The 25,202-nt window shown below is 32.6% G+C and overlaps 3 protein-coding genes and 1 non-coding gene across 4 annotated transcripts in view; 1 reads left to right on the top strand and 3 right to left on the bottom strand.

Annotated features, from left to right (window-relative positions):
• Window positions 1-7,674: 7,674 nt before the first annotated feature.
• On the bottom strand, window positions 7,675-7,747 carry TRNAK-CUU (transfer RNA lysine (anticodon CUU)). Its single transcript has one exon. It is a non-coding gene; the product is annotated as a tRNA-Lys (tRNA).
• Window positions 7,748-13,767: 6,020 nt separating this feature from the next.
• On the top strand, window positions 13,768-19,794 carry LOC110424664 (casein kinase 1-like protein HD16). Its single transcript, XM_021439282.2, has 16 exons — window positions 13,768-14,577; window positions 16,013-16,144; window positions 16,237-16,310; window positions 16,394-16,463; window positions 16,575-16,630; window positions 16,737-16,808; window positions 17,026-17,120; window positions 17,208-17,274; window positions 17,364-17,493; window positions 17,607-17,825; window positions 18,032-18,174; window positions 18,410-18,584; window positions 18,737-18,827; window positions 18,913-19,070; window positions 19,158-19,346; window positions 19,435-19,794. Exons 1-16 carry the CDS (start codon window positions 14,125-14,127, stop codon window positions 19,492-19,494), a joined length of 2,184 nt encoding a protein of 727 aa, XP_021294957.1. The 5' UTR covers window positions 13,768-14,124; the 3' UTR covers window positions 19,495-19,794.
• A 446-nt stretch (window positions 19,795-20,240) lies between these two features.
• On the bottom strand, window positions 20,241-24,258 carry SHH1 (SAWADEE HOMEODOMAIN protein). Its single transcript, XM_021438923.2, has 9 exons — window positions 24,139-24,258; window positions 23,747-23,832; window positions 23,576-23,621; window positions 23,349-23,484; window positions 22,534-22,594; window positions 21,564-21,615; window positions 21,192-21,335; window positions 20,689-20,808; window positions 20,241-20,520 (listed from the first exon to the last, which is right to left on the bottom strand). Exons 1-9 carry the CDS (start codon window positions 24,187-24,189, stop codon window positions 20,476-20,478), a joined length of 741 nt encoding a protein of 246 aa, XP_021294598.2. The 5' UTR covers window positions 24,190-24,258; the 3' UTR covers window positions 20,241-20,475.
• Window positions 24,259-24,589: 331 nt separating this feature from the next.
• The window catches only part of DTA4 (downstream target of AGL15-4), a gene marked incomplete at its 5' end in the record, with an annotated part of 2,045 nt that continues 1,432 nt past the window's right edge, over window positions 24,590-25,202 (bottom strand). The window contains 1 exon segment of the mRNA XM_021438974.2: window positions 24,590-24,877. Coding sequence (XP_021294649.2) covers window positions 24,650-24,877 — 228 coding nt within the window.

The raw sequence follows: 25,202 nt of genomic DNA, 5'->3' as shown, positions 1-25,202 counted from the left end.
TCAAGGGGCAAAAAAGAGAAAAAAAAAAAAGGTGTGGGGAAGATTAAAGTTCAAAGGGTGCTGTTCAACTAAAGTATAATCCAGCCACCTCGTGAATCAAATCCAATTTTTCAATAGATTTCGACTAAATCCTTTTATTATGTTATATAAAAAAAGGGGTTTATTGGCTAATGAGCGGGGAGATCACATAAGCTATGTCCTAAGTTTTTCTCCATGAAACTCATGAAATTTAAAAGTTAAATCCTTTGTATGATAAACATACAAATTAGGTCACGTATGTGTGTATACATATAAATATGTATTGTATCTTAATTTTGTAAAATTATTAATGTAACATATATATGCGCTATATATAATAAATTTAAAATTTTGAAAAACTTGAATTGTTTTGCAACTTGTTCAGCTCTTAAATACTAAAATTCTTAATGCAACTCAATTTCTGTATTAATCCCCTTGAGAGCTTGTTGGATAATAAATAATTAGAGGAGTTTTTTTAGTTTAATTTTAAATAGCATGAGGTTTGAAGGAGTATTATAAGCAAAGGAAAAAAGCTAACCCTTGCAATAGTTTTCACTTGAGAATGTGCTTATAAGCTGGCACACAAGAGAAAAGTTAAGTTGGACTAACTCCACTTGACTTTATTTTACGTACAATTAATGCAAAAAAAATCCTGTTTTGAATATCCAACCATAACAGACAACCTAAGCTTGAAGAAGAAAAATGCAAAGCAAGTAATTTATATTTAAGCCGCAATTGATACCGCTGTTACTATATCTATAATATATACTATATACATTTGTTATTGGAGCTGCTATTATGGATTTCCAGTTTTTATTTATTTTTTTAGAAAAAAAAAAAAGAACCTACAATCAAACTCACTCTCTGTATATATTTTTACCATATTGTGGACCTACGTGGATTAGGTTTGACACAGAATCACAGATGAAACTGGCATATGCATGGCTAAATGTCTATAGGAAACTGACCTATCGCTTGTGAAGAAAAGGAGAAAGAAAAAATGTCTATTCTGGTAAACAAATCTTATTTGCATGTGCCATATTTAATGAGAATTGCATGCATGCATGCTCCTATCCTATGTAATTACTATTAATTTCATCAACATATATACTTCCAACTCCTTCCCCATCACACATTCTTACTTACTTTTTTTTTTTTTATCTTTTTGTAAGAATTTATAAGATCAGTAAAAAGTAAAAAAAATAAAAAGTCGTTCGTAGAAAATAATGAAAACGACGGAAAACTAATAGAGAAAATCATGAGCTGTGGTACTTTGTAATTACTTGCGGGGAAGATCTTTGATGTTGGTAAGCCTGGTGGGCAAGATCTATATATTTCCAGACCTTTATTTAAAAAAAAACTTTATTAATTTGCATGGAAATTGGAAATTGATGGTGGCGCTCTCAAACTCTTATGAGAGGCCAAAAGTTTTAGGTAATGTGTTAGGTGAAACGTGGGCCAGTATGGCAATTTGCGGGACAGATGTCTCGTTTTGAACTTACTTTCGCCTTTCTTTTTAACATGCCTGCTTGACGTGTAGTTTTCACTTCACGTATTTGCCTTATGAGGGTGGTATAGGGCTTTCATTTTGTTCTCCAATGTGTCAAAATCGTTACATTGAGTATAATTGAGTAATTAAAATTAATACCAATTATATGTACTATTTGATAGCTACACAAATTGCTTTGATTTTCTGTCGTTTTTCAAAAAAGCAAAAAAAAAAAAAAAGCCTTGTATACATGCAATACTTAATTACTATTTGTTTTTATTTCCAAATGATAAAAAGGAAGTACTTAAAGTTGATAATTTAGTAGAAGCTAAATTTATTTGCGAACATAAAGAAAAGAAACATTCAAATCCATTAATAATTATATTCGAGACATTATCTGTTTTTTTTTTTGTGTGCATTATTTTCAATTAATATACTTAAAAAGGACTTCCAAATGATAAGTCATGGAGCTCCATTTATCTTGTCTTGATGTTACAAAGTCAATATGATAATTCAAGCTTATTTGATGATTGATGTAGATATTTAATATTCGGGCCCATTCATTTATCACAATGTTGAATCAAACTCTGCAGAAATGTGAGTGAATGGCTGGCAAATTTATAAAAAAATAATGTTTAGATTCAAGTCGAGATATGTTATTAATTAACAATTTAATTAAAAGAAAATTACAATTCAATTGTTGCACTCCTCCTCATTTTTAATATGTCGACACTTGATACTTAAATCTCTCGTTGGGATTTCTGTTTAAGAATTTTTGTCTTGTTTTACTTGGAAGTAGTGCACTAGTCAAAATCATCCCGGCAAGTACCCAAACGAAGCAAAACCTTTGACAAAAATTACTATGTAAAGTAATCTACTTTATACATATGAAATTAATTTTACTTCTTTTATTATCACTTCCTGTGGTTTAGTCACCAGTTCTTTGTTCTCTACCGTGGGTCTAATTATTTTATATTTTTAGCAATTTATGTCAACCTAATTAAGAGCCAGGGTTATTCTTCTGTCTCCTAATAAAATAAAAACCAAAATTTAGAATCATAAGAAGGCGTGATTTTTCAAACTTAAGATCTTGAGGCATACTTTGATTTAGAAATTTCAACTCTAAAATATACTCCAATTCATGTATACATCCGACCTTAATTGAAATTGCGACATTCAACGCGTGCTTATTGTTTCAATCAAAGTATAATTGATATTGAGTTATCAATTCGATGACTTTTCGTATTTATAAATAACAATTATATCATTATAAAATTAGATTGAGGAAAATACTAATAATGGAGTTTAACGTTTCAATTAAACATATAAATAAAAAATTTAATTCGTGTTGCGAGGATAATTTGATGGTTAGAATACAATATCTTAATTTGAAAATGTCAAATTCATATTAAAAAAATATCTGATTTATAAATAAAAAAGAAATACATTTTTTAATTTAGATATTTCAAGCTCCATGAATTTTTTAACATGTACATAGCAGACAAGACATCTCTTGACCATGTTAGTAGAAACGACTGTACTATATATAAATCCCGCAAAGTAATGTGAGAGGACATATAAAAAGAACCCCGATATAATTTTTTTTTTTTGTTCTTTCATTTGAATTTCACAAATTCGTGTAATAAGCCATGCCGATGTGCATTTTTATGTTTGGAGCTTGGTATGATATGCTAAAAAGAGTGTTACTTTTTATAGATTATCATTAAAGAAAAGATGAAACCGATATCATTGGCCTTGGAGAGCTTAATAGAATTGAAACAAGGTGCCTTATGCTGGGTAGATTGCTTCCAAAAACCATGAGCTTGGAAGTATCCAAGAAGCAGGTACTTTGGGAAAGTGGCAAAAAGGAGAGGCTTTGTGAAAAGTTCAATTTCTTTCATGCCAAGCTTTCTCTACCAAGTCCAATATCTCTCCCACTAGCAAAAGTAGAACTCCTATTATAATAATTCAAGCACGCTCTCTCACTTCTATTCCATCTCCCATGTATGATGAGTATATGGCCATGCATGCATGCATGCATACATAATATATGCCACTTCACATCAATGCTCATCATCATCTAGCCAAATAATTGTTTATTAACGTGTCCCTCATGATTTTCAAGAACAAACAAAAAAACTTGTCCCTCTTGACAAACTATAATACAGAATATGACGCTGTCGACACAGGTTATAATAGTATTCCAAATAATGTTAATGATATTATATTTTAATGCAAACCACGCGATTAAGACATATAGTATTGTTTTAATTAAAAAAACATTTACTGGCAAAATCAATATTGTAGATTAAAATGTGATGTTTATATCATGAAACACAGCTTTTCACAATTTGTACTGGGAATTAGGTTTTTCAACAAAGTGTTTAGAATAGTGCAAGTGTGCATCTTTGTTAGATATTAGCTCTAACAAAAAAGTTTTTAAGTCCCGAAAACGACCGAAAAGAAAAGAGTGGGTGAAAGGCTGCCGGTGCTCAATTATTGAACTCCACACTCCTTCACTAATAATCTCACTCCTCTCTCTTTTAAGGCAATGGAGCTTTTTGAATATTCCAGGATATCAGTCTCTGAAAGATAAAGCAATAATTTAAATCCATTCAATTTTTGACATTTGGAATTGTACTGTATTTAAAGAAACCAATCAAAGACGTGGACCATCAAGAGTCAGACCATGCTACGCGTATCATTTCTAATTACAAAGAAGAAACTATAATTTTCCTTGGGTCACTTTTATAATTGTGTGTTACAAAAGAAAAAAAAAAGTTACTACTTTATAAATCTACCATATATATAAGGTCAATAAAGATTCGACAAGATTCATTCAATCTTCAAATTTTTGGACTAATATATCATCAGATTAAATTATATAGTTTTGCTTAATGTTTGGATATATTATTTTAGTTGCCAAAGAGGAAATTTGATCAATTCCTATTTGTCAAATTATTGGGAGGCAGACAAAGAATGACAAGAAAAAGATGTTGTGCCTTCCCCTTTTGTCTCAACATTGTATATTTTTTGTTTTGGGAAAATGGTATGCTTTAGAGTTCATAGATGCTTTTTTGGCCACTTTAAAATGGCTTTACTGTTATAAAGCTATAATTTTTCGGAGTCCAAAACTAGTGCTCATCCACTTTGAATTAAAATAAGGACAGTTGTCTTTGGCTAAACCTAAGAGATGTTGGGATCAAAGGCGGCAACTCGGAACCCCAGTTTGTAAACTTAGCCTAGATGAATAATTAAATATAATTAGTAATTGTTGGGATTTAGAAGGCCTGCCATTTGCTCTAGGTAATCCTTTCTCCAGCCCCAAGAAGAGACTAAAGACTTGTTTAGAATTTTAAATCCAATGTTGTCTAAGAATAATTAGAATCCTTAATGCTTAAGGTGACCAAAAAGATTTAAACTTGACTTTAGAGAGAGAGAGAGAGAGAGAGAGAGAGAAAAGTAGTAAATTAACTTGATTTTAGAGAGACAGTTGTTGTCGTAAATTTTAACAAAATATGTATTTTTCTTTTGGCATAATGTTTCAAATAGTCCCTAAACTAATAAAGAAAATTTAAATAAATATTTTTTATTGTATTCAATCAAACTCATTTATTTTTATTTTTGATTAAATAAATTCTTATGATTAATATAGTTAATTAATTATAATTAGTCAAGATATTGTTTATCATTTCATTCTTAAATAATGCTGACGTAGCATTAATGTGGAATGTGAAAAAAGGTCATAAGATCATGTCATCATTTATTATGATATAAAATGTTAAGTAGCATTTTAACTTTAAATAAAAGTAAAATAATTTATTTGACTAAAAATAAAAACATATGAATTTCATTGAACTTAATAAAAAAATAATTTTTTTTTGAAATTAGCTAAACATTATTTATTTCATTTGTTGAAGGACTTAATAATAAAAGTCAAAGTTCCCAATTGACCATAATTGAAGACTAATAATTTGGTTATAAAAGATATAGTTTTATGTTTTGCAAATTTATTGAAAAAATGTCAGGGCAAATTATTAATGGGATAATCCAAATCATCAAACCTCCACAAATTAGAGGTGGGAATTCCAATAAGGAACACAATAAAGGACAAAAAAAAGGCTAACAATGATGTGTTGCATTGTAGAAGATTTGTGCTCCACTCCCAAATGCTTAGTGATAGAGAGCAAGCTCCACCATAAAGATGCAAAATAATCATCAGCTACTTTAATTTTAGAAATTACTAATAGCCAAAACTTTAATTATTTGTCCTTTTCTCTAAATTTTAATTTGGAATCCTTATCTATTTTTCATTTCAAGTGTATATCAAAACATTATATATCTTTAGCCTTTAAGGAAAGACAAAAATATCAAAAGATACAATTGACAAGAGATTTATGGATTGCCAACCATTTGTCGTTTATTCTTGTGGGGATCAAATAATTAATGTCCATAATAACCGTATCCTAGCAATATTACATTTGATGAGATTCTAATCTTACCTATATGGTGGTGTATTATCCAATAAGACAAAAATATGTAGATTGCTTGATGAGCAGTTGAAGGGTTTTTTTTTTTTTTTTCCCTTTGGTTCCCTTTCAATCAAATAATCAAAAGCCATGATATAGCATTAGCATCAAGCACAACCCTTAAAATCTAGATTAGCATTACGATTGCAATTAAAAATTATAGTGTAAATTTCACATTAGGTTTGTGGTCAACTTCAGCAATTATATGATAAAATGTAGCTTCAATTTCAATAATAATAATTATAAAGTTTAGAATTTGTATAAAATATAAACACGTTATTAAAATCCTCTCAATTATACACACACACACACATATATATTTATATATTCAAAAAATAAGAGATGTCTTAATAAGTTAGAATATGAGATTTTAATTTAAATATTACAAGTTTAAATGTTAAGATGTATAAAATGAAATTTATGAATTAGAATATAAATATTTCTCATTTTGTATTAACAAATTATGTGTATGGGACACGTCTTTGTAAATTATTGAAATGTAAATCTTCTTTGTAAACTATGATTTTAACGCGTGCACATTTAACTTTAATAAATATATAAAAATTATTCGTACAAAGAAAAAGAGAGAGCTCAAAGAAAGAAGCCGGTGTAGTTAGATGTGGCATGAACTATTGCATTGAAAGGACATATATATAAGCAAAGCAGGTGGAGCATGCGAGAAATGTAGTTGGCTTTTAGCTTGTTAAATGAAATTGCAACTATGTGCATGTAAAATGTAGCTTTATGTAACGCGGGGTGAGGGGGATGTGGACATGCACTCATGGAAGTCGTGATTTGGCTCAAAAGGGAGGGCTAGGTATTCAGTTAACCAATTCATTTAGGCGCATGCAAAACACGTATAAATCGTGCGCCAAATAATTAACCAACTCCATATTCCCCTGATCATGTTTGTGGATTCTTTCATAAGCACAATCAAGTCAAGGTTCCTGATGAAAGTCTCGTCACTAGTGACAGCTAGTTTAGTGCAGCATAATATGGTTGAAGTTTAAGCATCAAATCAAAAATAAGGATTGAGGGGAGAGAGGGAAGATTTCCATTGTGCCTAATTTCAGGTATATATAACAAATCTTCCAAATCATTCCACTTTGGAAGGATTTTTATTTTATTATATATTTTTGTTTTAATGATAACTGAAATGGGTCCTGTGTTTTGAACCTCTCCGAACCCCTTATTTTTCATTCAAAAGATTGTATTACTCTCAACCTAAACTTGGACTTGGACTTAAAGTCCTCTCCAGCTGACCATAACGGCTCATGCCATAAACTGACGCTCGACTCCAAAGAGGAGAAGTAAGCTACTATATATGACAAAATGAAACATCCTTCTTTTACCCTTTTTTCAGTTACTAGAAGGTAAACTTAGGAGTTAGGATATCCTATCCTCCATGGATAAGTAGCAAGTTTAAAAGAAAAAGGAAAAACTTACGAGTCAGGAGCCACCGTGATTGAGAAGGATTATTCTTTAGGATAATGAGTCAAAATAAAAACAATGTTTTGGAAAGGTGAGAGATGGGACCAAATGAAAAGCCCAAATAGCCGAGAGGGGCCCAGCCCTCTTCGATGATTGGGCTCAAAAGGGCAGCAAAGTCTAAAGGCGCAAAAGTGACAAAGCGAAACACGCCCACCGTGGGGTTCGAACCCACGACCACAAGGTTAAGAGCCTTGCGCTCTACCGACTGAGCTAGACGGGCTGTTGACAACACATGGCTGGGTATTCATATTAAAGTTTGCGTCCAAAGTGACCGATTCTGGATTTCTAGTTGTAACGCTTCTGCTGTTGACTTGAAAAACTCCACTTATGATTCATAAATCCTTGCTTCCACCATATTCGTTTTCTCAGCATATATTGATGAAGTATGCGACAGGTGCATTTAAGTGATAAGATTACTACTTACTACTCATAAGACAAAGTAAAATTACATTAAATATAAAGAGCAATTAATATTTTTAAAATTTGAAACTTCAATTATTATAAATAACTAAAAACACAAATTTACTTTTATATGAAGCCGCTATACATGGATAAGAATAAATGTTACTCTTTAATCTTTTGGTTAGTTTTAATTGAAAAAAACAAAAGAACAAAGAGGGAAGGAAAGAGGTCAAAAGGGGAGGAAAGTATGAAGGAAAAAGAGAAAAATCCATGGTAAGTGAACTTGAACAGGGAGAGCACCGGATGCTCAAGTATAGCAAGACAAAATACCCTAAAGCTATAATTCATTCCACATGGAAAATAATCAATTGGTATTTTGTATTAAACTTTAATTTTATATTTTCCCCCCTAAGGTCACTTTACTAACCTTCTAAAGTTGTTCCTTGCAAATGCCAATATGCATATATAACAACAGCATAAGAGAGTTGACGGCAGTGTGCCGATATCCATTTTAGAAAAGGAGCCCATGTTTCCCAATAAACTTCCAAGAGCTACAGCCCCATTCTTTGGGTCGTAGTATTGATTAGAATCCTCCCTGGAGCACATGGACCATAATATTCTACGATTTGTGTTAGATAGCTGAAAGCCAACCAATCTCGTGCATACTTGCTCTACTTTATTTGTTGTTTGGGCTTTGGCAACCCAAAATAGAGGAATTCCCCAAAAAGATTGAATTTTTTTTTATCGCACGACAGCTTTTTATTCATTTTCTTTTTTTTTAATAAAGGGCAAATACTAAATAACCAATTATATTATTTTAGGCCATGAAATGCCTAGCTAGTCTGCCAAAAGACAAGAACTAACATAAGATGGTGGAAAATCAAAGATAAACTAAGTTGTAAGCTTTCATGGTGCGTGGCCATTCGATCAATACATTGGTTGATTTTACGATGAAGGTAAAGTATCTTATACTTTTGAGGAGATGAGCATTCGAACCTAATATGAAATATTGATTTGATAGATTTTGGATGGCAATCATTGAGTCAGTTTCGGCCTGAATCTTCTTAAAGCCCTTGTTCCAACACAATTGAAGACCTCAATATATTACCCAAAGTTCTACAAGAAGAGAAAAAGAGGTACCTATTTTATACATAAACCCCAAGATCCAGTTTCCATTTGCTTCTCTAACCACCCGTTTGGCAGCTTAATTTCCTTACATTTTCTCGACCTTCTAATGAAATTTTTATTAAAAAATTATTTATAACCATCAAATTAATAAGGCATAATATTTGAAAAAGCTTTCGAATTATTTTAAAAAATTCAATAAGTCTTTATTTTTTTGTTATGTTCAATTAAGCATATATACTTTTATATTTAGCCAAGTAAATCCTTATAACTAATAGTTAGCTAATTGTTGTTAGTTAAAATAATACTTGCCATTTTATATCATGTGGTGTTAATGTAACATGTTGACATATGAAAATAAAAGATTACTTAGCATATTAATATAGTAAAATAACATGATCATGTGATATTTTCACATTTCACGTTATTACAACGTGAGCATAAAAAAGTAAATGACATTTTGACTAATGGCAATTAGTCCACCATTAATTTTATGGGATTAAACTTTGCAATTAATCTTTTCTCTTTATAAAAAAAATATGGATTTATAGTACTTATATAACAATTTGTATAAATTGAGTTCTTATTTTTGTTAAATTTTCTATCTACGCAAGTATACGTATTGCAATGATAATATAGTAATGAGTAGAGTGTCGATCTTACAGAGAATTGAATTATTTTTTACTGTTAACTATTAAAATTGTAACACCTTAATCTTATTCAAACAATTAAATTTAAAATTATTAAAAAGAAAATTAAACTAATAAACTAAAACTAAGATTAAATAGTAAATTTGTTTTATAAAACTCACTTAATTATCAAATTTAAGATTATGATGTCCCTCAATACTTCATCTAATTATTATTTTTTTCTCTTAATTTAGTCAATTTAGTCTAATGGATTAAGTTGTTAACTTAGAGTCTTAAATCATTTACAAGCCTCTGTCGAGTTCTTATAAAAATATTTTTCCTGATTAATTTTACTATATAATTAATTTACTATATGTCCATGAAAATTAAATTGAAGAAAGATTTATTAAGTTCGTGCTCTAATTTAGGCTACATATGGCTTATAAGTATACGTCTACCCTATATGTAAATTAAACTATCTAATCAACTAAGTGTATTTGATTATGCGCTATTTTATTCAAAGTCTACCTAAATCTCATTCGTTAAGGCTTAATCTAGGTTTCTAATTCAATCTAATTGGTGATCAGCCAATTAGAAGCGTTAAGAATAAAATAAAATAAACAACTTAGATCCATCAAATATAAGCAAAAGAGAGATAAATAAATTAGATTACATATTGAGTTCAATCATAACGTTAGATAAAAAATTTAGTTTCTCATCAAGTCACACATCATCATCAAATAAAATTTGAATATTGAAAATAGAACCAAGAGAATAAAAAAGATAGAAAAACTCAAGAATTGTATTCTTACTCTCCATCTCCAAATCTTCTTGAATCTTTTAAATTCTGCTTAGCTTCAATGACTCTGTGGCTTGACTCTCAACTGTTAATTTGGTGTGTTTTTCTCTCTTCTAAAAGTCATTCGAAAAGTAATTTTTATAGGATTTTGAAGTTAGGTTAAGTTTGATAAAAAGAGAAGTCAATTACAATTAAGATTTCCTTATCAAACTACGTCAGTCGTAGCATTGTCCAATAATTAACAAAAATCGTAATTACTCTAGTACTACTACAGTACTTCAAATTCGATAAAATTTTTAACCACTTACAAGTAGAACTGGGCAAAGTGCTTAACATAAAAGTTGTAGCTTTTTCTCTCATCTTTCCAATGGTTTAAGAATCTATATCATTTGGAACTCTGTAGAGAGAGTTATGACTAAAATACCAAAATATATATAATGAAAGTCTGCACCTTGAAATAGCTCTTCTTTTTCCATTAAAATTCTTATTTTATCAAATACCTATAAAAGTATAAATAAATCAATAACAATCTATTTTAACCACATTAACACTAAATTCGGCATAAAATTAACTAAATTAGGTTGACTCACCTAAATTAGCTAATTTAAAATAATTAAATAAAATTTTTTAATTTTTATGTATTACTATAAGAATTAAGCTAAATTACTATCAAAATTAAATTTTAATAACTCTATATTATATAATTATCACTTATCCTTTTCAATTTATTAATTTCAATGTAAATCCGAACATTGTTAAATTTCTACCATTAAGTATGTTAATATGACATCATTAATCAGTTGACGTAGCATTAATTAAGATGATGTGACATTTTTTGTTGATATGATATTGATTATATGCTAACATGGTAGTCATCGTACTAACACAACATTAATTGGATGGACAACAAATTGTGCTAACATGGTACTTGTTAACGTAATCAAAAAATATTTATGTGACATTTGTTGACATAACTACCAATGGACAAAACAAAGAGAAATTGAGCTCTAACACAATGATTTTACGAAATTCTCATTTTAAACAGTAAATTTTAATTTGTCTTCATTAAATATTGAAGTTTGTCAAGGATACTAAATCTAACCACTAACATATTCTTGCTCTTGTTTAATCAAGTGACTAAAAAAATCACATGATTGTTACATTAATCAAAATTCATGTCAATTTTTTAAAAATTTTCCTCCTCACCAGACCATCATTAGTGGGAATATTTTTCCATTTAGGAAAGGTATCATATTTAATCGGATTTGTTTGGAGTGGAATAAAAAAATAATTTTGAATTTTGATTGACGTGGCAATTTATGTAACTATCACATCATTTTTCCATCAATTAATTGAATGGTCAAATTTGATATACTTGAGAAATTTTGATAACCTTATCTAGATAAATGAAAGTTTATTAATCAAAATGAAAATTTGTGAAAGTTCAATGGGAATTAATTGATCAAATTATTCAATTAGTTCTTATCATTTATCAAAAAAGTGGATTAAAATGTACACTGTCGAGAACTTCTCTTCATCGAGTTCTTAATTTGGCGATCACTTTTATAATCAAATGATTTTTTTTGATTTGTGGATTCGGGTTTTGGGTTACTTTGCTTTGATTTAAAATTTTAGTAGGAAATGGAGATAGCCTTGAAGTGATGTAGCTTAAAAAATGAGTAAAATACATTAACATTTTTAAGTTTTAACCATAATTTCACATAAATTTATTAGTTTTCAAAATATACAGTTTGTCTTAAAAGAATATCTTCCGTTGGACACATAAGTCCAGTAATTAGTTAATCGTTAATGTTTCTGTTGATTTGATGAAGTGGCAATATTGAAAGGATAATTTTATTCTTAATTAATTTTAAAAATTACTAATTTTTTTTTTAAAAACCTTTACCTATCTCCCATCGATCGACCACCTGTAGTCAGATTTGGTTAAAGAACGCTAAATCTGACCAGATTGCGCTTTCTTAGGGAGCACCATGTTGGGGAGCACTTGATCGATGCTATCAAGATCTGGTGCTCTATTGGGGTGGTTGGTCAAGGTAAGTGAGCATTGCTAATAGGTCTGAAAGAAAAGAAAAGAGTGAAAAACAAAAAGTATTTTGGATATTTCACATTTAATCATAATGTCGTTTATACATTTAGGATGAAATCTTTATTTTGAAAATTACTGGATTTGTGTATAATTATAATTAAAAGTTGAGAGGGTCAATGTATATTACCCTTAAAAATTTGATGTGAATTTTTTACTATGTCAGCATACTTCATTGAAGAAAATGGATTCCTTTAACAATTTAATTAGCATTTATAATTTATAAAAATAAAAAGAGTCGATTTGTATAAATTATTGTAAACGGACTAAATTCATTTTTTTAGTAAAGTATAAAAATTAATTACATAATTTAACTGAATTACTTTAGACATAATACTTTAAAAAGCTTCTGAACTATTAAAAAAAAATTCAAATATACTTTTATTTTTCTATTACATTCAATTAAGCTATTGTATGTTTATCTTGAATTAAATAAACTTTCATGACTAATAGTTGATTATGATTCATTAATCTAAATATCACTTGTTATTTTATACTTATGTATCATTGACATGACATTGATTAGGAGGATTAAAATGACATATGATCATGTTATCATGCTACACAAATATATTATGTCATTATCCATTATAACAAATCAATATATCCCATGATATAAAAATAATATTTGACATTTTGACTAATAATAATTAGTTAGTAATTAATTATAAAAATTTATTTGATATAAAATAAAAATATAAGAGCTTGAACTTGATTAAATATAATAATAAAAAAATCTTATTTAAAATTTTCTAAATAGATAATTTTTTAGACACTATTATTTCATTAATTTAATTTGCTCTTGAATTTAAAAACAAAATAATTTACTCCGAATGCCATCTTCCTCCGTCATTCTGGTCTTTCCGGCCACAAAAGTTCTCAATCCAACGATCCACATTTATCCAGCCTCACCAAAATAACCGTAAACACGCATGCACATCATCATTACCAAACTCATAAAAATAAATTAAAAAAAAAAACGAAAAGAAGGAAAGTAAGTAACCCATCCCGTAAAACTCCCAACTCCTTTGGGTAATTTTCGTCTCGTTCCAATTCTAATGATTCTATTAAAAGAAACAACCCAAATCCCCGTGATTTGCATCTCCATCAACGGCAGTCGTTCTCCCACGTAATAAACGCTTTTTTCTTCTAATTTTGTTTTCCCGTAGTTATTTATACACGTATGAAAAATTATGAAAAAAAAAATTGGAAAGCCTTTACTTTACTTTCTTGAGTACAAAACAGATCTCCAAACTTTCACAATCATCGAATCTCCAATATTTCTTTCTTTTTTCGATTCGTCGATTTTCTCTCCGTTCGGTGCTTTTTCTCCGATTTGTTCTTTTATCTAATACGTGATAATAATAATTATAAACTCCTCAACGCTTTTCGTTTCTTCTCTTGTTTTGTAATTTGGGGTATCGTTGAGCTATTGTTTGGAAGAGAGGAGACGACGAGGAGACAGGGACAGAAAGGTAAATTCAATCGTCGGGCGTTTTATATTGGTGATGAGAATCGAAGGAGGAGAAGAATGAACGATGCCGGTACTGCGTAGCGGAGCACGCAGGGGCCGGGCAGCAGCACCGAAGCAACAGCAACAGCAGCAACAGCCGAATCCGATCGAGGAGGGGGAAGCGATTGCGACGCGGACTAGGCGGCGGAGGAAGGCGGCAGAAGAGGCGGCCGCAGCAGCAGCAGCGCCAGTGCCAAATAACAACAACAATAATAACAATAAGAACGACGACAAAAATAAGAATAAGAAACAGCGGGTGCAGGGAATCAATGAGAAATTAGCTGTCGCGGCGGCTGGGGCAGCGGCAGGTAAGGTGGAGGAGAAGAACAATAACAATAGGGTTTTAGAGGAAGGGGAGAGAGCGGAGAAAGAGGAAGTCGGGGAGAAGGCGATGGATGAGTTCGATAGCGGAGGGCGGAGCAATGATAAGGGTAATGCTGGTGAGGATGAAGGCGGCACCGCACCGCTTCCTGAAAAGGTTTGAGATTTCCTAACAAGATTTGGCTTTTCAAGTTTTGCATCGCGAAATTACGTTATATTATATTGTTTGAAAGCTGGTACGTTAATTGATTTTGTTTTTGGCAAAATTAATTGATTTAGGATTGTTTTAACAACCTTCATAATCTTGATTTCGTTTTGTTGTAGTCTATAGACTTATACGGAAGGTTCTGGCGTTCGAATGCTTTTTTTATTATGAAAATTTGGAGTCTGTGGCACCCGTAGTTGGATTTTGCTTCTCAAAAAGTGTAACTTTTAAACTGTTATGAAGCTATGTGAACAGTCTTTCTGGATATAGTTTATGGAATTCACCATTTGGACTTGATACTTGTTTCGTCTTGATTTATAATCTCCGTGCTCCTTTATTTCAGGGAGCCAGTGTTTTGGTGAAACCTTGAAAGAGTAATAGGAGTAATTAATATGGGCAATTTATGTACTTTCAGCGTTAAAGGTGTATAAGTTTTGTATTCGTAAAAAGGACAATGTTAAGTTTGTGGTTTCTTGTGAAGGCTTTTTAGGAGGCCAAGAGTTTTATCAAATGAGTTCTACATGTGGTTGTGTGTGCAACTATTAGATAATAAGTGGTTATAGTTTAGGACCTGAAATTTTTTTGATTTGAAGTGTTTGAGATAAGATGTTTTGGGGAATAAACAAAGAGAACTCCTAAGAGCTGAATTACCCAAAAATGTGATTACTATCTCATTTTGGATTGCCTATCTAAAGTAAAAGTCGTTCATTAATAATATTGAGACAGCACATGCTTTTCTTCTCTGGCATCTTCTGAAGGGCTTGGAGTGCCATGCTTCTCTCTTTTTATTCCATTTTACTTTCTTCTACCAGCATAGCCTGAGTGTACTCTGAATACAATAGATTTTCTTTTATTTGGTTTTGTTTTTCTTGATCTATGGCCATTGGTCCTATAATCTTGTCAATGGAAGGTTATGTGCTACCTTTCCAAGTGGGATATGTAGCTAGGATGCATCTATGGTTTCTCAATGCTTTTATGTTTTGTATGATGTAATGTCTTCGTTATCACCGTGTTTACATTTTACTTCAGTTATGCTACCTTCTGATTGGTTAAGTCCTTAAGAAAAAATTTATCATCTTCTAGTTTAACAACTCTGATAAGTTAATAAAACCAAAATTTTTCCCTTTCCCCACTGGATGGGGTTGACTACAGGGATTGTTGCTTTTGGTTTTCTCTATTTGGGATCATATTCTCAATAAGATTAATAAAAGCAAAGTCAAAGTCCTTTTTGATACTTTCTACTGTGTCTTATTTGGTCTATCCTTTGCGCTTTTGATAATTTGATGTATTTTTTTCTTAGGTGCACATTTTGGTATACAATTTATGGTAATAATTTTTTGTTTCATCATGTCTTCTGAAAGGATGTTTTTTATTTACCTTGCTGCAGGTTCAGGTTGGGGGCTCGCCAGTGTATAGAATTGATAGGAAGTTGGGCAAGGGTGGCTTTGGACAGGTGTGTGTAGGTCGGCGTGTTTCGGCTGTAAATACAAATGATAGAAATGGTTCTGGGGCTGTGGAGGTATGGCATTATTTCATTTTTGTTTTCAACAGACATGGCGTTTAATCTTCTTTAATTTGGACTTAATGCTCTACATCATCTCTTTATTTCAGGTTGCCTTGAAATTTGAGCATAGAAGCAGCAAAGGATGTAACTACGGACCGCCATATGAATGGCAAGTTTACAAGTAAGTCTGGTTGAAATCTTAATTTGTTATATTTTTTATTTTTTGCTAATTATGTTTGCAAATATTTGATGTATTTGGTACAGCACTCTTGGTGGCAGTCATGGTATACCCCGAGTACACTATAAGGGCCGTCAAGGTGACTATTATGTCATGGTATGTGTTGTTTAGTCATGGTAGTCATTGCCTTTCTTCGTACTGTTCTTTAATCTGTCATCCTTTTGGTGTTCACGTTTTGAATGAGTTTCTGATTTAAACCATTTGCAGGTTATGGATATACTGGGCCCAAGTCTGTGGGACGTTTGGAATAATAACTCTCATACGTGAGTGCTACTAAACTAAGATATATCCTTTACTCTTTTACTGGCTGTTGAGTTTATCCTTTTTTTGCATTTCAATTGCTTAATTTGATTATGCTCTTAACGACAGAATGTCCATCGAAATGGTTGCTTGCATTGCTATTGAAGCAATATCCATATTGGAGAAGATGCACTCTAGAGGGTAAGCAGTTCAATCCCTGCCAAGCTCCCTAGCCTTTTGTTGGCCCTGAAATGCATCGCCACCCACCCTTTCCAGGATTGTTGAATAGCTTACAATGAGAATCTTTCTCTGCTTTTAATGTATAATCTGTCTTATAAAAGCTAAAAATCTTAGCTCTTAACTTGATCATATCTGGTTTCTTCCAGCTTATTAATAGTTTTTATGGTGCTTTGGGCAGTTATGTGCATGGAGATGTAAAGCCTGAGAATTTTCTTCTTGGTCCTATTGGAACTCCTGACGAGAAAAAATTGTTTCTTGTCGATCTTGGATTAGGTAAGTTGTAAGTCATATTATTTATATTGTTAAGTGCTCCTAGCTAAATCAATATCTCATCACTGATAACCTGTTTTGGCAAATCAGCAACTAGGTGGCGAGATAGTTCAACTGGTTTGCATGTTGAATATGACCAGAGGCCAGATGTTTTTAGGTACTACGACTGCTTATATTATGATTCCTGAAGATGTTAATGTAAGTTGCTCCACTATCTTATTTAAAAGGAGAAATTTTGTCTGTCAGGGGAACTGTCCGTTATGCCAGTGTGCATGCTCATTTAGGGAGAACTTGTAGCAGGAGAGATGATCTAGAATCTCTTGCATATACACTTATTTTTCTTCTTCGAGGTCGATTGCCTTGGCAAGGATACCAGGTTGGTCCTCCTATAGTTTCAGCTTTCTTGACTCGAATATTCTAGTTTGCTTTTGGCCATGCATATAATCTTTTAAGAGTTTCTTTTTGATGTTTTTTTAAACATGATGACAGGGTGAGAATAAAGGATTCTTTGTTTGCAAGAAGAAGATGTCAACATCTCCAGATGCCCTATGTTGCTTCTGTCCGAATCCTTTTAGACTGTTTGTTGAATATGTGGTCAACTTGAAGTTTGATGAAGAACCTAATTATGCAAAATACATTTCTCTCTTTGACGGGATTGTTGGTCCAAATCCAGATATCCGCCCACTTAACACAGAAGGCGCGCAGAAGGTACATGTTATTCTTTCTCAATATAAGATTTATTCTTGTATCTGACCTTGATTCAGCTTTCAAAGTAATTTTGGGTGTAAGAGTGTACTAAACGTTATTAAATGTTAAGTATTACAAACAAAATTTGACTTAACTCTTTTCAAAAAAAAAAAAAAAGAGTTTGACATAACTGACTTCTACTTTTTTACAATATATTTCTTGTGCAGCTTATTTTTCAGGTTGGTCATAAGAGAGGCCGGTTGACAATGGATGAGGAGGAAGATGAACAACCGAAGAAGAAGGTTCGTATGGGCATGCCAGCGACGCAATGGATTAGTGTTTACAATGCTTGTAGACCTATGAAGCAAAGGTAACCATGCCTTAAGTTATTTGTGGTTCTCTCAGTTTTGGGGCTGCTTTATTATTTAATTGATCATACCAGACTTTTGGCTTTTTCTTTTTTGGTTGATTTCTTGCCTTGGCACATTTCGTTGTTTGCCTATGTAATCTTTCAACATTTCTATTAGCAAAATTAATTAGTGATTAAGTTGCTTCAGTGTAAAGAATATTTGAGGATGGGAAGTTAACTCGTCATGTGATTCTAGGTATCACTATAATGTGGCAGATGGAAGGCTTGCACAGCACATTGAGAAAGGAAATGAGGATGGCTTATTTATTAGCAGTGTAGCTTCCTGTCAAAATCTATGGGCCCTTATAATGGATGCTGGCACTGGATTCTCTTCACAAGTCTATGAACTCTCACCCTATTTCCTTCATAAGGTACATGCATTTAGACTGTTGATGTGGAGCAATTCTTAGCTTTAATAGGTTCTACTTTATTTTCTGTTATCTGCTTTTTTTATTCCAAAGATGCTTTTGAAATTTAGATTCTAGCAAAGTGGTTAATTTGATGTTTTTTGCTGTGCTTGAAGGAATGGATAATGGAGCAGTGGGAGAAGAACTATTATATCAGTGCAATAGCAGGCGCTACAAATGGAGGCTCCTTAGTAGTAATGTCAAGGGGTTAGTATGCAAGGTTCCAATATTTGCTTTCTGTGGTCAAATCTGTTTGGGTTCTGTTTACTGACCTTTGATTCACTGTGTTCAGGTACTCAGTATTCGCAGCAGTCATACAAAGTCAGCGAGTCCTTTCCTTTTAAGTGGATTAACAAAAAATGGAAAGAGGGTTTTCATGTTACCTCAATGGCCACTTCTGGTAGCAGATGGGGAGTTGTTATGTCTCGTGGTGCTGGATTTTCTGACCAGGTGCTTATCAATTTTAATAGCATTTTATCCTAATACGGTCTGTGAAAGAAGCACATATAACTAAGTGTTGTTGTATATTAATTCCAGGTTGTTGAGCTTGACTTCCTTTATCCTAGTGAAGGCATCCATCGTCGATGGGATTGTGGGTATCGAATAACAGCAACTGCAGCAACTTGGGACCAGGCTGCTTTTGTTCTTAGTGTGCCAAGAAGGAAGCCAATGGATGAAACACAGGAAACTCTCAGAACTTCGGCATTTCCCAGCACACATGTCAAGGTGGATTGTATGAGCTTCACTAGGTTTTGGCTTATCTTTAAACTTAATTTTCACCGTCTGTTTCTAAATTTTCTTTACGGTATTGCAGGAGAAGTGGGCGAAGAATCTTTACATAGCTTCGGTTTGTTATGGACGAACAGTTTCATGAGCTGCCCCGTTCGATGAAGACGTGGGCCTGTCAAACTCTCTACAAGCTGGAGCCCTCAGTCTGGGAAAGTTGCTGCTCTGTGTAGGTAGGCTTAGCGAAATTTTGACCAGTACAGGCTTTATTTAACTGTAACTAAAGTATAGAAACTTGTAGTTGAACTTTATGTTGCGTCCCTCCATTCCATCCATTGTGTGGAATTTATCTTCTGCTGGCTGATGTCGCCGGAAAGCCCAAAATGATGGGTCGGTGTGTTAACTTTGTATAGTCTCCATTAATACACACCTACTTTGTTCGGCTAGATGCAAATGTCTCTTTGGTTTTATTGGTTTGCTTCTGACAAGCAACATAGCTACCACATGGTTCAATTTGAGATATCAGAGCTCGGTAGCAAAAACGAGTGGCATTTTTCAAGTTTAGCATCAAGGGGCCGGTTCTGACCCCCGTGCACTTTATACTTTTAAACTTGGCGAGGGGTAACCCCCTTACATGAAAATAACTAGAAAATCTTGAAAATAAAATGAATAGCAGCAAGTGAGAAGGAAAAACAAAAACAAAAAGTGAGTGGAAAACAATAATAATTCTAAAGTGAATAAAAATTTATTTATTTAAGCTTTTCATATATATTCATATACATATATATTTGTAAAAATGTCCAACATCTTTCTCTCCCACTTAAAACTAATTTATTACCTAATTTAGTTATAAAGTAATAAAAAATACAAATCTCATTTAATTAATCAATTAGCTGATTTAAATTAATTAATTTAATTAGCTAATTTAGTTATAAAAAATGTAATTGTATCAAACTTACATTTTCATATATATAAGGGTAATTCTAAAAATTAATATTACGTTCCTAGTAAATCAAAAAGATGTAATATTATTTTCTCAACAACCACATTATCAACAATTGCATTACAACAATCACATTACATTGTAGGACACCAAATGCTACCTTACTTGATGGTGAACCCAAAAAACCTATTGCCGAGGCCGGCAACATAACCTCTGCAGCGGAACCTTTTCCTGGTGTAAGCATGAGAGATAAGTATATACCAACATTAATACACAGTTCAGGATTGCCAAAAACAGCAAAAACCAGCAGCCACTTGCACCCATGCAAGATGCATGCACCACATGCATAAACACACGCAACAAGAGAGGGAGAGGATTATTGATGTTGTTTATATATACCTTACTGTAGTCATGGTCATAGCAGACCATGAAAATGCACCTGCAGCCTCTAATGTCATGCACCCGCCTTTGGATGTCCACAACATGGGCATCATAGTAGACTTGATGATGCTCTCTATCCTATACATCATCAAAGGCGAAAAGCTAAGACAACAATAAGGTCAAGTAAACCATTAGCCTAGCTAAAAAGAGAAGCATATGTCCTCTCCATCACCTCACTGTTCCTTCACCATCAATCTAAGTGAGATACACTCTTCCATTACTTCTTAATGCTGGGTGATTTTTATTAGGAAGTTCATAAATATAGATCCAAAAAGCAAAACACCATGACTTCACTGTTGTGCGGTTTAAATACCTAAAACATAGACTGGAATGTTGCATGGAAGTATTAAGAGGTCATCAGGCTTTTGTGTCTGCTTTGACATAAGATTCATCATTATTCCAATCAGGTGGTGACACACAGCTCACGAATATTTTTAATAGACCTTAGAATAAGGAAATACCTGGTAGCAAAGCACAAGGTCTCCAATTTTAACCATATTGCATTCCGAAGGTTCTAAAGGAATAGATCGTTCACGAACTGCCTTTTCCACATTTACCCACTCATCCTCTGTTTTAGCGAACCCAGAGAATCGTACACGCACTTCCTACCACATAACAATTTATATGTTTTAACATGTCACTTGCACTTTCCGTCGTATAGTTTACATAACCAGTATCAATGAAACCAATTGGAGAAAAAGGTTAAATAAGCACAATAAGGCACAGGAACCTGAACTTTATATCATAAGATGAAAAGATTTCATACGCAAGTAGCTTTTACAAGAATCATTGCAGTGAGTAAAAAAAGAACAGAATCTGTAGAAGAATCTTACAAGTTCACCAGTACTAAGGACTCTATAGGTGAGGAACGAGTCAACATCGTACCTGAAAGCCAAAGAAATGTTATAGCTATGCACACTAGTTTAAGTCAGAAGGACCATACACAGTTTACAACAAGGTCATGATATGAAAGTAAAAGAAAATGATAAAACAATGGTGTTGACTGTGTGTGGAGAGAAAGAAGAAAAACAGAGCAGTAGACGGAGAGGAAGATACTTCATTAGTCAGAAAACTCAAAATATATACAAGCATCATATGGTTAACACTTGTTTACAATAAGGACAAGTGTTATTAACCTGAACATGCACAAAGACACCCCATGTCAACTGGTATAATATACTTAATAACCAGTACAATGAAGCAAAATACATAGTATAAAACTAAAGATAACATTAATGCATGCTTTATCTCTAACAGGTCATATATTTGGATTTTGATTTCTCTTTTCACCAGCTATTTTTTTATATAAAAAATTTTTTAAAATAACTACAGGTTACATAATAATTACAATATAATATAAACTTAATTGAATTATAATGCCTTTAGTACCAACCAACATTTTAGAATACCAAGGCCAATTAAGAATCTTGAAAATCATTGAAACTTGAACTAGATTGTCTCTGGTCCATAAGTTTAAGCTATTTTAGTCACATTTTTCTATACTATTTCCAGCTTTCCGAGTTTCCTTTTAATGCATCCAACAGATTAAGCTTACCATCCTTATCCGTCATTCTAAACAACTTCATCTTATAATGGATGTTTGATTATTATCCTATTTTGCACATCATCTTAGCGCTCTTGAATAAATTAGTTAGCCAAAATCAAATCTAAACCTGGAGTTTCTAATCAATAATAAAATTAAAGATATAACCAAGACGTAGGCCTATAAATGGCTTCTTCAAGGGATACAGGAAAAACATTTCAAAAAGTTTTGCATGCTTTCATTAATAGAAACTTTCTCACCATGCATAATCTTTTGATGATCTGGCTTCAAATGACAACTCCTTAAGATCTTCAACCTTACCTGTTAAAATTGATATTAAAAATCCTTTCAATTCAATTTCAACCAGAAAAAATAAGGTTGAACTACGATTGCAAGTTTGCTAAAATGCTTCCAATAAGAATGCAGGCTAATCATGATATCGATATCGTAGCTGCAAGTATAAATGCAGTATATGCTAACTACGCCTTTAAAGTGAACCACCTAGTATGGTTGCTTGGTAAAACAACAGTAGCATAATGGTCAGATTGTTAGAGGAGTGATGCTATTTAAGACCTATAGAAGGCTTTGTAGGCATTCCTAGTAAGAAAAATATCTGTTTCTAATGGAGGTTGACACAAGGACATTAACACAGCTGCACTCCCAAGCCAATGCACTGTGGTAGACCGTTATGTGCTCGTAAATTAGCAGGTTGACCTAATATACACCAAATTAGGTTGCAGTCAAATGATAAGGGTTAAACTATCAGACACCCATTCCATTGCTTTATGTGCATGTTTTAATCTTTAAATCAGCTATAAGCTAATGTTACCCCGATGATAAGTTTCGTGATGTCATGCTGTATGAATAATTTTTGTTTTCTTCTTCACCCTGATGGTTACAATATTTTAGCACATACAAAAACTTCAAACTTTATAAAAGGGACATATTAGGTTAATGTAGAAAGTACTAAACAAGCTTCGCCACATTGTATGTATCAAATAACAATTCCCCAATAAGTATAAGATATTACCAATAAATAGCCTAAAAATGTAAACTATGATGCCAATGAGCAAACCTTTGTGCCTCCGCAAGCTCTCAGATGGTTTGCTTGAATTTACACTTGAAAGATCAACAAATAGCTCCAAGGCCATTGGTGATGGCCCTTGTTTACTTTGTGTCTCCATTTGTTTTTCTTGGAACCAAATTTGGACCTAAAAAAATTAAAAAGACAAAGAGTTATGAATGTCCATATTGACTTATTAGAAATCCGTAGGTATACTTCAATAGATGAATAAAACAAACTTGTTGCCATGTTACAGCAGATTTTCCCATACGGTTGGAAGAGCAGCTGGAAGGACAAAGCAATCCAAAGTAAAGATATTGAAAATTACAATTTAAAAGAAAATAGATGAAGAATCTTTAGACAAAAGCATATAATTAGCATATTTGGGAATGGTAATTGTTTTTCCTCACCTGAAGTTGGTAGCAAGCTCTTGGCAGAATTCTTTATTAAGTGTTTCTTCTCCTATTTCCTTGTAAATGTTCTCCATTTCCAAAATCTTTTTGTCACAAAGAAAGGAAAAAACATTAATACTTAAAAAGTTATGTAAAAGCAATGATAATTGGCTAAACCTGAGGAACTTTTGCAGATTAAAGAGTGAGTATCAAGACCCATATATAGAAGGGAAATGCCAACAGAGCAAGCTGTTCCATTTATACGTTTATCAACTTGAAAAAAAAAAAAAAACACATTAAGCTACAGCTTTAAAGAGATGGAATTCATGGTGGTTAAGGCTTAAAAAGAAGTGAAAATGAAGAGCCAAAAGGAGGGAAAATGGGGAAAATAGAGAAAGGGAAGTGTTCACCTCAGCGAGTGTGAATTCAGAGACGGAATCCCATGAATCTTTGTCATCCATGACTGACCAAAATCTGAAATCTTTGCCAACATACAGACGCAGAATTCCCTTTGAAAGTGACTTTGGACTTCGGCTTTGCGAGGTTTAAGTAACGTAAAGAGAGTCATAGGTTTCAATGAATCTCTTCCGCGAGTTTCAAACTGGCCCAGCCCCTTGTTCTTGGGCCTTCTCTCTAGCCTTGACGGGCTGGCTATTAACACAATTCTGTGAGTCGTATTCATGGGCTTGCTTCTTTTCAAATGTGTGCCTTGCTTGTATTACAAAAGATTTTCTTTTTTCAACAAGGCCATTGAATATACTTAAGAAGTTGCCCATGATTTATGAAATAAAAAATCATCCCATGCCTGACAATATTTCATTGATTTAAATAAGATTTAAAATAATTAGATGTATAAGATTTATGAGCAGGAGTATCAAGATGTGTAACTTTTCATTGCTTGATGGATGATCCTTGACAACATTAGAATTTGTTGTAAACATAGACTAAAATACGGTATACAAGAGTCAAAAGTATTGCAGCAATGGCCTGCTGACTAAGTGAAATAGTTTTTCCCTTTTGTTGGTCAATCCTGCTGCTGATGCTTGGAGCTGGAGGAGAGTAAAGGAATGCCATTGAGATGTAGTCTTCTTTCTCTCCTTTGTAGATGGGCCTTCCAATGACATGCTTGAATTGCCCACCACTTAATGCCTGAGACAGGAACAGAAATGTATGAGCAATGACTCTGGACTAAAATTCACGTTGACAAGGAAAGGAGAGATATGATAAACTTGTCATCATTTTCTCCTTCAGCTTTGTTGGAAAATTTCCCCTAGTATGATGAGAACAGACCCACATAGCTGTCATTGCAAGAAAAAGACAGATAAAAGAAACTAAGGATACTGGGTTTTTCATCAAAAAACCAAAAAAGAAAAGATAGATTAGAATACTTAAAAATACATCCAAATCAAGGTTACATATGGTGAGCCATTATAGTGTGTTTTTACAGTTGTAAAGGAGGGCATGCCTTTTAAAT

The sequence above is a fragment of the Theobroma umbraticum genome, unplaced genomic scaffold, assembly GCF_002168275.2.
Source record: "Theobroma umbraticum cultivar Fairchild unplaced genomic scaffold, ASM216827v3 scaffold_204.0, whole genome shotgun sequence".
In the NCBI taxonomy this organism is placed as follows: Eukaryota; Viridiplantae; Streptophyta; class Magnoliopsida; order Malvales; family Malvaceae; genus Theobroma; species Theobroma umbraticum.
This window is presented reverse-complemented; position numbering and strand designations above follow the sequence as displayed.